Below are 15,508 nucleotides of genomic sequence, written 5' to 3' on the forward strand. Positions count from 1 at the left end.
CACATCTTGGTCCCTCCGCAAGTAGTCAACAGACTCAGAGGTTCTTGACACCACAGGTTGAAAAAATCCACTTTGAACAGAGCAGAACAAGGGGCTACACAAGCAACCATTTTGGGGCAGGTATTTTGAAGCAACATAATAAATGCTGATGACTGAGCTTGTGATTGTCCTCCCATCCTGTGTTCAGTGCTCCTCGTCCCACTGAGGTGAACCACCACCCCAAGAGAGTAAACAGAGAAGTCATAGGCACAGTTATTATTCACTGAATTAATGTGGTGCCCACTGGCCCCAACCGCGCTTTGCACTTCTGTGCAGCAGACCCCCTGCGAACACACAATAGAGGACAGTTCAGCACACACAGCCCTTACCATATCCCAGACAAAGTTGGCCAGCCAGTAGATCACAGGCTTCACACCACTGATGAACTGCAGGTGCTTAGCCTTGCTGACACGCTCCTGGATAAGGAAGACCACAAAGCTGGCAGGAACAAAGGACATGGCAAAGATCACACAGATGGAGACGAGGACATCCACGGAGGTCGTCATCCTGGACAAAAAAAAAAGAAGAAAGCGAAGTGTTGGTATGGTGGTGCTGGCTCCTTTGAGACGAAACGAGGCAGCTCACGCAGGATAGTGCAAAAACCATTTCTCCTTCTGCTGTCCCCATTTTGCAGGGTAAAGTATGACCACATCAGGCTGTCTTAACTGCAGTTTTTCTCCAGCCATATAACAAAGGGAACGTACATAACCTGCTGGCATCTCAAGGACAGCACCACAACCTGGAAATTGATTGGTAATGTCAGCATAATAGACTGTTTTCTGTCTTCCTTATCACCACCACTTTGTTTCCCACTTAATGAATTTCTTCAGGTTGTTGGGGGTTTGTCTTTTTTCGGTGTTGTTTTAAAGGTCAGAGGTATCTGAGTGTCATCTGCCACTGACCTAAAATTTGAAGGATGTATTTGCAGCCAGCTTGTGAGTCCTGACTCTGGTTGTGGTAGTAGCACTGTGCTGGACTAGTCAGTGCCTCAGTGGAGTAAGTCCTGTGCACCACTGTATGACCTCCAGGCTGAGACTCTGGGCAAAACTGAACAGGATCTGTCAGTGGTTCCTAGTCAAATGGTGGCACTGTGCGACAAAAGAATGACCACGTTCATGACGAGCTGCCTTTCTGGATACAACTGAGAGGAATTTCCCAAATGGCAGAAGGTTTGAAGATTACACTGCTTCTTAGAAACTGCAGCTTCCAGGGACTCAGGGACATAGAAAGCTCGCACAGCAGTGCTGTTCAACAGCAAGTGCTCAACAGCACATGTTGCCACCTGCTCAGACCAGAAAATAAGGCCAGCACGTCAGAGCCTAAATGCCACAGGCCACTGAGCGTCCACCAGTGAGGCTAACATCTCCCATATTGCCTGTTTCCAGTTAGCAGCAGTTGATGAGCACACACCCACCCATGTTCACATCAGGACTTACAGGGCCACTTCAGAGAGCTGTTGCTTGGTGAGGTTGAGTGGGTGATTGAAGGCAGTGATCCCGTAAGCATTAGGGTTTTTGCCCTGCTGCAGGTTGGCCCGAAGGATGGCATTATTGATCACGTTCAGGAAGGAGGCAATGGCATGCCAGCCCTTGTTGTTGAACCACACCTGCAAGAGAACACATCAGCGTCAGAAAGGCACCAGGTACCTCAGCTACCGAACAGGTTCCTCAGCCCTGCAGAACATCCCTTCTTCTATTGAGGGCATACGATTTCTTACCACATCCTTCCAGCTAGTTTGCTCAGGGACAGAATATACAGTTTGATCAATAACCCCAAGAGGCTGCTGGAAGCTAGCAGTGGTACAGCACTGAACTCCTTCTGGGCCTCAGGCCTAGACTCCAAGTGAGAAACAGATTTTGGGGAAACCTACGCAAGAATACAAGCTGCATCTACTCCACTAGCAAATACAGAGAGCTCCGCTCTGCACAGTTGTCCAAGGCAAACTGCTGGGACTTTTCTAACTAAAACTAGCTCCAGATTACCAGAGCTTCAAATAGCAGGCACAGCAGTGTGGACTGGTTAATTTACCTTCACATTGTTCTTTGTATCCAGGCCTTTCACAAAACTTGACAAGCTGTTGAGAAACCGATCTCCAGAGCTCCCCTGCAACCAGCAAAGAGACAGTTACTTCCCCTCTGAGAACACCTTTATTCATGTCCTGGAGTCTCGTGGGGGTAACACTAAGTTATTCACAGCTCTGACAGCTTCTTTCCATTCTGCAACCTGTACCTGCCAAGCCAGAGGTGGTAACAGGACTGAGAAACTGCAGCTTTCCTCCTCCCCTTCCTTTCTGCAGTCCCCCAGTAAGAGAGGTCAACCTTTGGCCTGCTTTTTTACCCCAGCAATAAGTATCAACCAGGGTTGCAGGCAACCTTCAGAGACATTGCAGCCCACAGGCAGTCTCACCAGAAAGCAGTGGCCCAAATGCTCTTCTGAGCCAAGGCAGACTCAGCACAGGAGGGCTCAGCTGAGGTTCTGAAGGACACGGCAACCACTCGTTAATTCCCTGAGACAGGACACCCCGTCCTGCCACAAAACACTCAGAGGTGTCTGTAACCCCCACTGGCTTGCAGCTGGCATTGGGCAGAATCCACATCAGTAGTGCAGGCTCCACAGGCCTCAGCTGAGCCGTGTCCCCAAGCCTTCTGTCGCTCCCAGACACCAGCCTGGGAAACTCCAGCTCAGAGGCAATGGGGAGAAGCCACTGGACACAGCCAACATACACATGCTCCTCATTTTATGGCTTCCAAGTCATCTCCCAAGTAACAGGACTCTGACATTAGTGCATCTAGGGTTTATGGGGGACAGCTGCTCACCTGCGCTAGCTCCAGGATTTTCTTCACCTGTTTAATGGCATCAGTGACTTCATGGCTTGGAGGAAGCATGAGGGAACTGCTGGCTCCCAAGGAAAAGCCACCATACCTGAAAGTTCGGACACAAAGTTAATCTAAGACCTGACTACTCACTGACCTACAGAAAATGCCACTCCTCCTCCCTTCCCAGATGTCTCCTCTTCCTGTACTATATCCAAGGCAAATGTCTCCACTCTTACATGAAGGGATGACTTCGATCTTGCTACACTGCTGCTTAGCCATGATGTCTCCTACTCCTTGTTTCCAGGGTTAAATACCCATCTTATGACTGTTCAGTGTGTGTTCCGTTTAATGAATGCAGCTATCCTCTGCTGCCAGTGCAGGCAAAGCAGGGTATCTTCCTGCTTCCTTTGCTTGGAAGAACAGCACCTCCCAGGATGGAGTATCAGTAGGCTGGTCCTGCAAATCTTTTTAAGCCAATACGGCTCTCCGCACAAGGCAGACATGCTTTCCAGTGATTCGCTCTGGGGTTGTCCCGGTTTACCCTCAAACATGCTCCCTCAACATCTGGCAGTTAAGAGTCGTATAGAAAAACCTGCTAAGCAGGGTGAGTCTGTCCTGCTTAATACAGTGCTCAAGGGTTAGTGGGCACATACAAGCTAGAGAAAAGACGGTAACTCACCTGAACTCATTCACCCAGATCTTATTCTTTAAGCTGCAGAGACAGAAAAGAAAGCCAATGCATAAAATGTGGAACAAGAAGGAGAGACGGAGCTACCAGTGCTGTAGGCACACGGCCAGAGAAGAGAGTGCAGCAGCCTCTCACATCTGGCATGTGTCCCACCACTCCTCCTCAGCATAACCACTAGGGCTGATGCCCAGACTTTCCCCATACTCTGCCTACGAGGCTTACGGCACCTCCCTCAGAGCTCCCACAGCATCACTAACAAAGCAGAAACACCACTTCAGCTGTGGATGAGGACAGTCTGAGGAGTTGTGTGGGTCTGGCCCACTGCTGAAGAGCTTGGGTTGCCCAGGCCTATCCACCTGATCTGTGCAGCATCCCCCATACAGCGAGCAGCACGGGGTGGGGAGGGAAGGGAGAGGGTGTGTTCAACACCTACCTTTTCCCAATGATCTGCGAGTAGGTCTTCACTAGGTAGTCTGATATATTGCGGCCCGTCAGATTCTGGAGGATGTCAGCAGTGTCTTGCTCGCGCTGGTGTCACCGGGGAAAACACAGATAAACGCCCATCAGAAGACAGCAGATGCCGAGTCAAACAGACTGTGTGCAGTGCTGCGTGCAAGAATCGCAGCCAGCTGCTCTCATCTCCAGGAGCACCCCTCATCGCAGCACCATTGAGCTCCCTCCTACCTGCGGGGGTGGCAGCCCACCCGCACCAGGGGGGCACACAGGCAACATCTTCTTGATCTTCTCATTGCTGCACTCGCAAGATGGGGAAGGGTTCTCCATGCTCCAGTTGCCTTTCAAGAAGATGTCCAGGACTGAGTCTGGGACTGGAGCGGTGGTCCATTCCCTCTGCCCCATGGCGCAAGGAGTGTCTCTGTGTCAGGAAAGAGGCAAGGCAGATGCAGTTTTTAAAACAACTATGACGGCCTTTGCTTAGCAAGCCACTTAAATGACAGACACCATAGTCTCCAGAAGAGGCAGGCTGTTTTTCAAAGGAGCCTGACCTCACTGAGAGGAAGAGCTCAGAGCAACAGACCAGGCTCTGCAGCTTCTAACAGATCCCTGTGCCAAAGAGACTGAGGTTGGCCAACAATGAGTAGTGGCAAACACTCCGCTCTTCTCATTCACTCTGCAGCACGCGAGTGCTGTATTTCAGTGAGTCCCAGCACACAGAGCATCCAGAGTTCAAGGACCATCTGGACGATGCTCTTCATCATATGGTTTCGTTTTAAGTCGTCCTGCAAGGAGCAGAGAGTTGGACTCCATGATCCTTATGGGTCTCTTCCAAAGATCATGGCAGACAGTCATTTCTTGGATGACATTTCTGCCTTCGGGGCATCAGAACACTGCTCTTTCCCAAGGCAGCATCACGGGCAGCCTCCCACCCATGCCCCACGGGTGGAGTAAACCGGCTCCTCCATCTGTTTCGTAGAATACTAATGGCCTGTGCATAGGACCCCTTGAGCCCTTCCCCATCGTCCTGTGAACATGAGCTGCAGCTCCTCCAGGCTAGAGACACACCATCCTGGACTCAGTATACCCCTTCTGCACTTGTAGCCTAGATCTTCAGTGATTTGCCCCAGGCCATGCAGCAAGTCAGTGGCAGAGCTAGGAAATGGCTGGCTCTCCACTCTTTCTGATGGTGTTTGCTGGGGTGCTAACCCAGGTTTCTAGTGCAGCTAGAAACAGATGAATGTGGAATGGGAATATCAACAGTCAACAGCATACAGCAACATGCCTAGGTCCTTTTCCACGTTCAGGACCAAAGAGTAATTGGAGGGAGAAACTACTATGTCTTTTCCATCTCTGTCAGTAAGGACTTGCACTCAGACTTATTCCCTCATCATGTTGAAGGCTGGCAACTTCCTGAAAGGTCCTGAGCTGAACAACTGAATGTAACTGCAACTCTTTTGCCTTAAAGCCTGCTCTGGCCATGCATGATTAGCATTGCCTAAAGCTGGCTAAATGTATTGGGTGACCAGAAGCTGGGGCTGGGCTTCCTCTCCCCAGCCCAGAGTTCTACTTACGGGATGGAGTGTCCCTGCATACAGCGTGTCCCAAAACCAGGCTTATTGAGAAGTGCATCCAAAAGCCTCTGAGTGCCTGCATCTTCTGGAGCATCATTGCTATGGGTACAAGAGAAAAACACTATCAGGTCAGTGGGATAACAGGCACACTGTAAAAGCAGCAGCAGAGCAAAGCCAAGAGCACAGTGAAAGAGCTCAGGAAAAGGATATATGACGAGATTTCCCTTTCAAGAATGCTTGGCCTAGGAGCACACACACACTCCTGGTCTTTGTGCATAGTATTACTAGAGTCATAGCATGATTCAGAAATGGATATGGTCTTGCCAGTAGTTAGAGTTGGCATTTAAAGGTCTAAAAAGAAAACACAAGGACTCCACTCCTGGTAAAGAACTCAGTAACTCACGTTAGGAGAGGAGAACAGAAGGCCACAAGAAACATACCTAATAAAAGTGTACTGCTCATCATACATCCAGGGCTGTAATTCCAGGCTGGGGTACTTCCCAAAGGGGGGAACGATGAGGCTGAACATGAGAGCTATACACACAAAGACAGCTGGCAGCACAATCTGAAATTGCAAGGAAAAAGCAAGTCCTTTTTAAACTCAATGTTCCCAAAGGCATCAGGAGCTAGATGTGAGCTGCTTAATGGATCAAAACTTTTCCAGAGTTTCCCAGGAAGGTCTTTGCTATTTACACCATGGCTTTGCTAGACACCAATACAAGACCTGTCCCAGCATTCAAGCAGGGCACTCACTGGAGATGCAGAGGATTCAGACTCCAGATGCTGCTCTCAAGGCCAAGTTTGGATTTGAACCTCAGCTGCAGCCTTACCGTGCAAGAATACTGTAACCACCTGGTTATCATGTAACTCCTTTCTCTTGAACAGGCCTCCTTTTGCTCAGATGTGCAGTGAAAACGAGTTTTGGGTTTTCCACCCACCTTCAACTCTGAATACAATGCACAGTCCAGAGCTGTCCCTGCTAAGTGACGCTGCATGTGTTAGGTGCTCTCACCTGAGCAAAGAATCCTTTCCGGCTTCTCTTGGCAATAAGCAGCCTCTTCCACAACAGAGCCATGAACTGCTGCTGGGTGAGCTTCCAGCCCTTCATCTGGTAGGATCCTTTCCCGTCCATGCCACTGAGAAGGTCTGTCTCTCTGGATTCTGCTAGCATGAAGAAATGACCCTCATTCAAAAGCTCACACAGATGTTCTTTAGGCACGTCTGTGCTGGAGACACAGGGTGATGGATGGAGCAGCTACTCTCACTCATCAAAAAAAAACAGAGCAGTGAGCAGAGACAGAAACAGAAACTCACATGCACACGTTTTCACCCTTATCTCTCTGACCCTTGACAGGAAGATTGAGCAGGATGTGGAAACTGCACTGCCCACTACTCTTAAAGGCAAATAAACCTTTGGCAGTCTCAGCCTTATGATCTGCACTATTTATAATATGAAAGAATGGCCACAAGAAGAAAACAGGCTTGAGCCCCAGCAATACCTGGATCTATGTCTGAATCATTAGGATCAAATGCATCATCTTCTGTAAATGGACGAAGGCAGCTCTGTCTGTCTCCAAACACGTGCCTGTTCCTTCTGGCTGGCAATGTCCCATCTGAAAATAACGCAACTGTGATTAGCTGAACTGCTCCAGTTCATCTCCCATTAGCCCCAGAAAAAACAAAGCAGTATCATTTTCATTTTACATGTCTTCCATTTGCAAACTAAGGAGCTGATCTGGAGTCACTCCAGTGCAGGCAAAAGCGTAAAACCAAGACTGTCACTCTGCAAGGATCGCATGTTTCATGCACCATTTTTTGTGTGCTGTCCTAGAAGCTTCTTTCAGTGCACTGGACACTTTTTTTTCATTTAGCCATGGAAACTGTAGGCTGCTCTCACGGTAAGAAAATTCTCACTTCATATATATATGACTCCAAGCGCAATTTGCTAGCACTAGTTTATCAGGAAATGCTGACACAAGCACTTAGTGCAGTGAGCTGCTCTCAGGAAGAGAAACTCTTTTGGTCTTTAATGTGGTCTGACCCTGTCAAAGAGTTCTTCCTATTCCTCAGAGTAGACAACAGCGTCAGTCAAGTTATTCACAATGCACTCAAGCACTACAAACTCTCCACTACTGGAAAACAAACATGCTACCACTGAGTCAGTAGAAGTTAATAAAAAATAAAAGCTTGCATTAAGTAGACTAAGAACAGCTATTTTAGGTCATCAAAACTATTAGCACAGCAGAGTCCCAGTTCAGACTGAAACAGGGCCTGCCACACCTTGACGTGTCACTGTATAGCTGGACATCCTGCCATACACAAAGGTCACCCACCTGCCCAAGACTGCTGAGACCACGAATGCTCCTCACACGAGATACCCACTAGACCCTTTATTCACCTAGCAGCTAAGCCCTGCACCAACGTTTACTCTTGAAATATCTCGGCTTGGTCAGCTTTGTACTTAAACAGCACAAATACCATACAAAATGGCACCTCCCCCTGAAGTCCCCTTCAACACTGTAGGAGACAACTACACCCACCTGAGGTTTCTGCATCCACGCCGCTATCATCAGCCACTTTCAGGAAGATCTGAAAAGCAATGATAAATGTCAGCGAAAATTAGAAGGGGAGCAATACTGTGGGGACTGCTTCAGGAGATGCCAGGAGAAAGCACAAGACTGACAGATGTAGCACGAGAACAGAGGATACAGGGTTTATCCGCTGCGTGACGGGGACATGCACTTAGTGGCTTCTCTCCAGCTTCCAGGAGCCAGCCTGTAACCACTTATCAGCCATTCCCCCTTTCCAGTGTCAGTTCTCAGTGCATCTCAAACACAAGCTCTTTCCTATGTCTCAGATAAAGACATAGGTACTAAATTCGGGGAATCTCATCTTCCTCCTAGTCTGACAGTGCTTGCACTGCTGTTCATGCTTGAATAGGCACCTTTGTGGAGCTTGTCCCACGGACTTTCCTAAACCAGAAATTTGGAGATAGCAGTCAAGGCCTTCACAGCTATGGGAGGACATAGAGGGCAACCTCACTAAGTGACAACACCATGGTTTCAGCTTCCCTTGTCATTATTTTAACAAAAAAACAAAAACAAGACATCTCACATAAACACGATAAATTGCATCACACTTTGAGATAAGAGAGACTTGTCACTTGTAACACAGCCATGAGGAACAAATAATAAAAACATCCCTGATGATGGCATGCATCTAAGTGGTTTCTGTAAGTATGGTCTCCAGTACCAAAATGCATGTTCTCAGTGAAGCGCAGCACAAAACATCCCTATAAATAACTCAAAGGTGTTTACACAGTCTTTAGAAGCCAAATTGGGGGCCACTGTCCACATGACACCTCAGCAAACTGCAACTGAGTACAAAGGACTTGTCTTTGCTTGCCTGTACTGTGTTTCAGTTTTTAATGCCCGCTTGTATGAGCATACACTTAAACAGGGCAGAAGACGATCCATTTCGAAGACAACCACAAAGCTGCCTGTTTCACAACAAATGTTTACAGGAAGAGACAAAACTCGTCTCATTCTTATTTCTGTCATGATTCATTTTGCCTAGTTTAAGCCAAACAAGAATCTTCAGCTCTCTCACCTCCTCCAGGGTGGTTTCAGAGATCCCGTAGCTGGAAATGCCAAGATCAGAGAGACGGTCATCAATTTCATGGAACAGCTCCACGAAAGCTCCCTCTTTAGCAGCCTTGTACGGCAAGACATAGGTTAATTCATGGCCAATGTCCTCCACCAGCCTGGCCTCAGGCACGTGCTTTGTAATGAGATTTGAAATTGCAGAGACATCTAGAAGAACCAAAACGAAAAGATGGTGTTCACCTTGTTACTGCTCATTATGTGGAAAGAAGAGCTCAGTCTGAAAAACCTTGCTGGAAGGAAAGGAGGGAAAATGGGACATCCCTGGAAAGCAGCTTATTTACATGCAAAATCTGGCTTGTTTCTATATTTAACACAAGCTTGGAGGAAATCCTAGACTCAAGCCTGGCTATTCTTTCTATTTGCAGAATCTGGGAGAGCTTTTACATGCTACTGGCAGCCCTGCAAGTCACTGATGTACAGTTCACCAGCAAACATTACATATTGCTAACAGGCCCAGCAACTGTGTAATCTTTCGTCATTAAATCTCAGGACAGCTTGAATCCAAAATGGCTCACTGCAGAAATCGTTCCAATATTTACAGATTTAAAACCACCACCTCTGTGAATTTAATAATTGTCCCAAGACTGTAGCTACAAAGGGGCACAAGGTTAAGGCAACTGTCCAAGGTCAAACACAGAACAATGTCCGCACCGGGACTGAATCTTACACTCTTCTCCAAGCCTCACCTATTGTCAGTGTGTCACTTTCATGGTCACTGCCAAGGCCAGCATCAGAGCTGCTCTGGGAGACACTGTCATCCTGGTGACAAAAGAGAAGACAATCATTGTTTCCTGCTGTTTAATCAAAAAAAGGCCCACTAAAAGCTACACTCCAGATAACTCCAACCGATGCTGCAACATGCTGGATGCTCCACAGAGGAGTCAGAAAGCAACAGTGACAAGCCACTGCAAAGGGATGAAATACAAGTAAGACGTCACAGTTACAGAAGTGAGTGTTACAAAAGCGTGCACGTCATCTATTCTGTATCGCTCCCACCAGCTTTGGACCACTGGCATTGAACGAAACTATAATGGAGATGTATGTCCCATGCAACACTTTAACCAGATGTAATCTGGCATAGTACCTACAAAAGCAAGCAACACTTCTTTCAAAGAGTAAGGGGTTTCTCTTCGAGACATTCTACCATGTAAAAACTTGTTGCTGCTTCCCATAAGCCTAAGATTTCACGAAGGAAAAATGAACACGAGCAGGAAGGGTCAGCTGCACCTTTTTCAGATAGGACACTGTGCTGCTGCTGTTTCGGCAGGAGCTCAGAGAGGAATCCACATCCTTCTTGACCAGGGTCAAATAATAGCCTGTTCCCAGCTGGTTCTTCAGGAACAGAGAAGAGCCAACACAGCAGAGCTTGCCATGAGAAATAATGGCAATCCGGTCCCCCAGAATGTCTGCCTCATCCATGTGGTGTGTGGAGAGGATGATAGTGCGGCCTGGAAGAAAGCAAGGGAAGACACTGCTTGTAAGTCAACCACACCCATGTTCCCAAGTCAAACCCACAATCATCTGGATCTAGCCATGAAGTTGGATGGGAGGTTGATGCCACAAGTCCAGTCTCCTTCGAACAAGGCTAGGACTATGGAAAAGGTTCACAGATGCTGCCATGGGTTTATTCTCCCCACTCTCTGCAGGCCCTTGTCATGCTCAGAAAAGGCAGGTTAATTTCATGTCAGCAAGGTTCCTTGCACAGAGTACAACAGCATACTGCTGCATACCAAGGGTGAACTTCTGACTTTAACTGCCTTCACAGTCCAGTGAGGAACTTTGTTCATGAGCCCTGACATGAACAGGATGAAACAGGAGGACAGATCAGAGATCAGAACATCCTTGTCCCACATGCTCTTTGTTCCTTCTTCAGTGCAGGCAACAATAGATTTGCAAAGACACATTGCTATTTTGCGAACAGTCATAAATCATATTGATTTTCTTTGGTTTCCATGACATGTTCATTAGGAGCAGAGAAAAAGATCACATACCTTGCCGATACTTCAGGAGCAATTCCCATATCCCTCTGCGAGAATATGGATCCACCCCAGCTGTAGGCTCATCCAGAATGACAACCCTGGAGCCACCAACAAAGGCTAAAGCAACTGAGAGCTTCCTCTGCATGCCACCTGACAGACACAAGAAGAAAGAGGTGTTCAAGCTGAGACAGAGATGAGCGGAACAGCAACAGCTGCAGCACTGTGGATAATGATAATAATCCAAGAGAAAGCAGAATTGCATACTGAGAAGACCAAGCATTGTTACTGTTTCAGGCCTTCAGTCCCATCACCTCCAGGACATAGGATAATTCATCTGGATATTCCTCCATCAGTGGAGTCTTATTTTCCTCCTACTGCAGAAAACCAGACCCTACAAGCCCTTTGCTCAAGTGAATCACACTATCTCATCACTGGTGGTAGCAAGTTGCCAGCATGGAGGCCTAACCATATTTGAGGATCTGGAGCACAGAGCTTGAGCTGCAGAAGTAGGTCTTCGAGCGACACCCCTCCTGTGGAAGTGTGCCAGAGGCAGCACGAAGGAATTGCATCACGCTCTTCAATACTAAAGCCAGCCTGTGGCCATCTGCTCTCCCTTCCCAAGATCAAATGCACAGTCTGTGCTGACAGCTGCATCAGAAACAAAGGAGTCTTTGTCCCTCAGCTATATGGTACAGGTGATACAGGAATCCTGCTGCTCCTGAACAAAGGGGAAGGGCACTCCAGGACAACCAACTGAAGAAAGGGAAGTCAGCGTAAGAAATGCACGTATGGTTTACAAACAGCATAGGACTTCAAGATTATGGTCTGAGCCACTCTCACCTAAACCCATAAAACCCAAACATACCAGTAAGCATTTGGAGTACACATGTAGCTTGACTAAGTCATGAAGGAAACACATACAAAACACTCAGAGAAAGCAAGTGACTTGTTATGGTCATCAGATAGCATAAGACAGTATAAGATCATTAAGTTTACTAAGATATACTGATTCGGTACTTAATAAAGAACTGATATGCTTAAGTGCTTAATCATGTGGTTGTCTATATTCAATTGGAGGATCCAGCCAAGGTCCATGATGCAGCCTCTGTGAAACCCAAGAGAGTTTTTCTGGGGCTGAGGAAACACATAAGAAATGTAGAAGCAGCTGTACCTACCAGAGAGTTTGCTTGTCCTAGCTTTCAGTTTGTGAGGCAAACCGACATCCATTGCCATTTGCTCCATCTCCTCTTTCACCTTCTTTTCCGGCAGCCCTTTGAGCCGAGCGTAGAACCAGATGTGCTCCTCCACAGTCAGCCTAGGGAACAGAAGCAGGCTCAGGGCACAGCCGAGAGCACCATGCTGGGATTCACCATTAGCATTACAGCAAGCATGTTTGTTTGCTCGGGAAAACAAGTTTTAGGGCCAAGGTTTCAGGAAGCAGCTACAAACTGGGTGTGCTCAGCTTGGGCCTGATGTAGGGCTGTGGCTATTCAGCACCAATGTAAATGATCCTCCTTTAAGGGTGCTTAACAGAGTATCCCAAACATCCCAAATCACTAGGCACTGGGCCAACATCTGGCCTAGTTAAATTTAATGGAGTAGATTTCTTTAAAGAGAGGCAAAAGATGAAAGTGAAGGCTCTTGCTGGTAATTCACAGGCATGTACGAACACGCTAATAAACAGAATGTCCATGCACCCATTTGACTCCACCCTCCTGTCTCACACTCTGAATGCAGATAAAGATAGGACTGCCCAACCTGAAAGCATACCACTGTCCCCTAAAGAACCCAAGCGTCTGTTGGGTAACACCAGCCCCGCGTCTCACAGATGCTACTCACAAGTCAAACAGCACATTGTGCTGCGGACAGACACCCAGGTTCTGCCTGATGACACTGAGCTCAGAGCGGATATCTTTGCCCAGGATGAAGGCTGTACCCGAGGTTGGGGGGAACAAGCCAGTCAAGATGGACCTGAAGGACAAACACAACAGATAAGCAAGTTCCACCACCAGGAAACGTCTGCTGCACACGCCATGATGGATGAACGCAGAGTGGGTAGCAGCCCTGGGGAACTCCCTCGTCAGGAAAGTACTGAGAAACATCTTGCTAAAAGATTAAAAAAATTAGCTCCAACAGTTTTAACAGTCATCAAAGCACACCCACAAGACTCTGCTAGAAGGAAATACTTTTTCCTCTGAAAGCTTCTTGTCCTCTCAGTCCCAACTCGTTTCCTTACACTGGTAAGTCAGAACCACAAACAGCATTACTAAAAAATGCTGCCTGCAGATTCATTCGGCACAGCATCAACTTGAAGTACCTCCAGTTTCAGTCCCCTGTATCTGTGCACCTTCTGAGGCAGCTGCACAACTAGGGTAAATCAGAAGAGCTGACATCAGTGGAGAAACTTGGGCTGCACCGGCATGCACACTGCAGTTGCACAGCTACCTCTACCATATTGATAGGAACTGCAGTATTCAGAGTCACTTCTCCCACTGTCTTGAAGCATTATTTTTTTCTTACATGGTAGTGGTTTTCCCTGCTCCATTATGTCCCAGAAAGGAGGTGATTTGTCCTTCATAGAAGTTCAGTGTCAGACCATCTACAGCAACTTTCTTGCCATCACGATAAACTTTGACCAGGTTCTGGATGGAAACACCAAGGCTCAGATGCACAGGCTCTTCCTCCTTACAGACTGGAATAAAACCGAGCAAAGTAGAGAGACATATGGTAGGTTTTAACAGCAACTATGTGGGAGTTCTAACAACACATTTCCCCAAGTCTGCGGAGATCCAAGGAGAAATGAACTACATTACACACATATACATATGTTTTTCTTCCTGAGGGGAAAGTAACCTTCCACAGAAGTTGCTCCTTAGCTCTACTAGGCTCATCTGGGAGCTGGGAGATCTCTAGTGTTGGCAGAAATGAGGGGAATTCTCAACTCCATGAGACTGGAGTACCCACCCACCCTACAGTGGGCAAAGTACCTTGGGTTTATCTGGATACAACCATCTGATCAGCATACCCAAACTGTGGTAACAAATGGATGACTATTTTCACCTCAGCTATGCCAACTCTGCTGTCCTTGGACTCTCCTTTCAAAAAGACAGACCATAACATTTCATTGCAGAAAGGCTCTGTGGCCAGCACATACCTTCTGAAGGCCCCTTCTGCTCAGGATGAGGGTGCTGCCTGTCCTGCGGTTCCTCGCCAAACCAGTAGGACTTTGTGAAAGGAAAGTACCAGGGCCTGGGAATCCCATACTGGCCTAAAGAGAAAAGCATTACATGAGCCTGACCGCATCTGTCTCTTTTCTCATATTGGCTTTCAAGATTAAGAAGGGAAGTACTCCACACCCCAGTAAGCCTCTAGGTTAGGCAGGACTAAGCAGAGATCTTTCATGATGAAGACACTGCCAGACTTCAGGAGTAAAAGACATCTCTTCCCCCAGACTTCACACAGTTAAAACTGCTGTGCTGGAAGGTGCTAAGCAGCCAGATGTGGTGCTGATACTCTCAACTCCTCCCCTGCGGCAGGGTCTGCAGACTTAGCCGTTCAGAGATGGCAACAGCTGAAGTGCTGCAAAGCTTCTGGGACCAGCTCAGCCATCGCCACAATGTGGCACAGCCTCTGTGCTGGGCAACAGCCACTGCTGCTCATGAGCAGCAACAACCTTACTGTGATGCTGGCCTGTGGTTTTCCTTCATGACCTTTCTGCAGCTCTGCTTAAAAATGGGCCAAATTTGCACCTTGGCAAATGAGTAGGTTGCAAGAATCCATTTAGAAGTGTTAAGACACGCTCCACTCTCAGAAGCAGACCTCACCTGGGAAGACGGACTCAATGTACCAGGTCATGACCCCATATAGGAAGGTGTCGAACAACATCATGACAGCAGATGTCGTGACGCTAAAGCCATCTTCTTCCAATGGGCTCTCAAAGAAGTTATCCCACTGAACACCAACTCCCTGCTCCTCAAACAGCGCAAAGTACTCACAACCAAAGCCAAAGGCTACTGGAGACAGCAGGCTCTGCAAACAGGAGGCATGAACATGCATTCAGTTTTTCACAACTAGTCTCCAACTGGGCAGCTCAGCTGTAGCGCAAGACTAAGGGACATCGTCCAGAAGCCTTACAGGAAAAGTCAAACATCCAAGGAGCATGACCATATTTGCAGAGAGGGAGTGGCAGATGCAGTCTGGGTTCCAGCAAGCAAGCAAGGCCTGAAGTCTCTGCTGGACCACCACGCAGAGTTGTTTGTTTCCCTATTTTCCTCCCCTTGCTCTTTGGACTTAT

At 47.6% G+C, this 15,508-nt stretch overlaps 1 protein-coding gene across 4 annotated transcripts in view; it reads right to left on the reverse strand.

The window, feature by feature from the left end:
* ABCA1 (ATP binding cassette subfamily A member 1) overlaps nucleotides 1–15,508 on the reverse strand; it is a 100,566-nt gene that overhangs the window by 10,700 nt on the left and 74,358 nt on the right. For 3 of the 4 annotated variants that reach the window (XM_075410706.1, XM_075410707.1, XM_075410709.1), the window contains 21 exons: nucleotides 15,039–15,243; nucleotides 14,369–14,482; nucleotides 13,735–13,906; nucleotides 13,054–13,185; nucleotides 12,390–12,529; nucleotides 11,227–11,364; nucleotides 10,463–10,683; nucleotides 9,922–9,994; nucleotides 9,180–9,382; nucleotides 8,111–8,159; nucleotides 7,070–7,183; nucleotides 6,583–6,734; nucleotides 6,011–6,135; nucleotides 5,571–5,669; nucleotides 4,228–4,417; nucleotides 3,977–4,071; nucleotides 3,535–3,567; nucleotides 2,856–2,961; nucleotides 2,068–2,142; nucleotides 1,476–1,645; nucleotides 369–546 (listed from right to left, as the gene is read on the reverse strand). In XM_075410706.1, coding sequence (XP_075266821.1) covers nucleotides 369–546; nucleotides 1,476–1,645; nucleotides 2,068–2,142; nucleotides 2,856–2,961; nucleotides 3,535–3,567; nucleotides 3,977–4,071; nucleotides 4,228–4,417; nucleotides 5,571–5,669; nucleotides 6,011–6,135; nucleotides 6,583–6,734; nucleotides 7,070–7,183; nucleotides 8,111–8,159; nucleotides 9,180–9,382; nucleotides 9,922–9,994; nucleotides 10,463–10,683; nucleotides 11,227–11,364; nucleotides 12,390–12,529; nucleotides 13,054–13,185; nucleotides 13,735–13,906; nucleotides 14,369–14,482; nucleotides 15,039–15,243 — 2,784 coding nt within the window. The remainder of the gene's footprint in view (nucleotides 1–368; nucleotides 547–1,475; nucleotides 1,646–2,067; nucleotides 2,143–2,855; nucleotides 2,962–3,534; nucleotides 3,568–3,976; nucleotides 4,072–4,227; nucleotides 4,418–5,570; nucleotides 5,670–6,010; nucleotides 6,136–6,582; nucleotides 6,735–7,069; nucleotides 7,184–8,110; nucleotides 8,160–9,179; nucleotides 9,383–9,921; nucleotides 9,995–10,462; nucleotides 10,684–11,226; nucleotides 11,365–12,389; nucleotides 12,530–13,053; nucleotides 13,186–13,734; nucleotides 13,907–14,368; nucleotides 14,483–15,038; nucleotides 15,244–15,508) is intronic. The other variant, XM_075410708.1, reaches the window with a different exon arrangement.

The sequence above is a fragment of the Opisthocomus hoazin genome, chromosome Z, assembly GCF_030867145.1.
Source record: "Opisthocomus hoazin isolate bOpiHoa1 chromosome Z, bOpiHoa1.hap1, whole genome shotgun sequence".
Classification (NCBI taxonomy): domain Eukaryota; kingdom Metazoa; phylum Chordata; class Aves; order Opisthocomiformes; family Opisthocomidae; genus Opisthocomus; species Opisthocomus hoazin.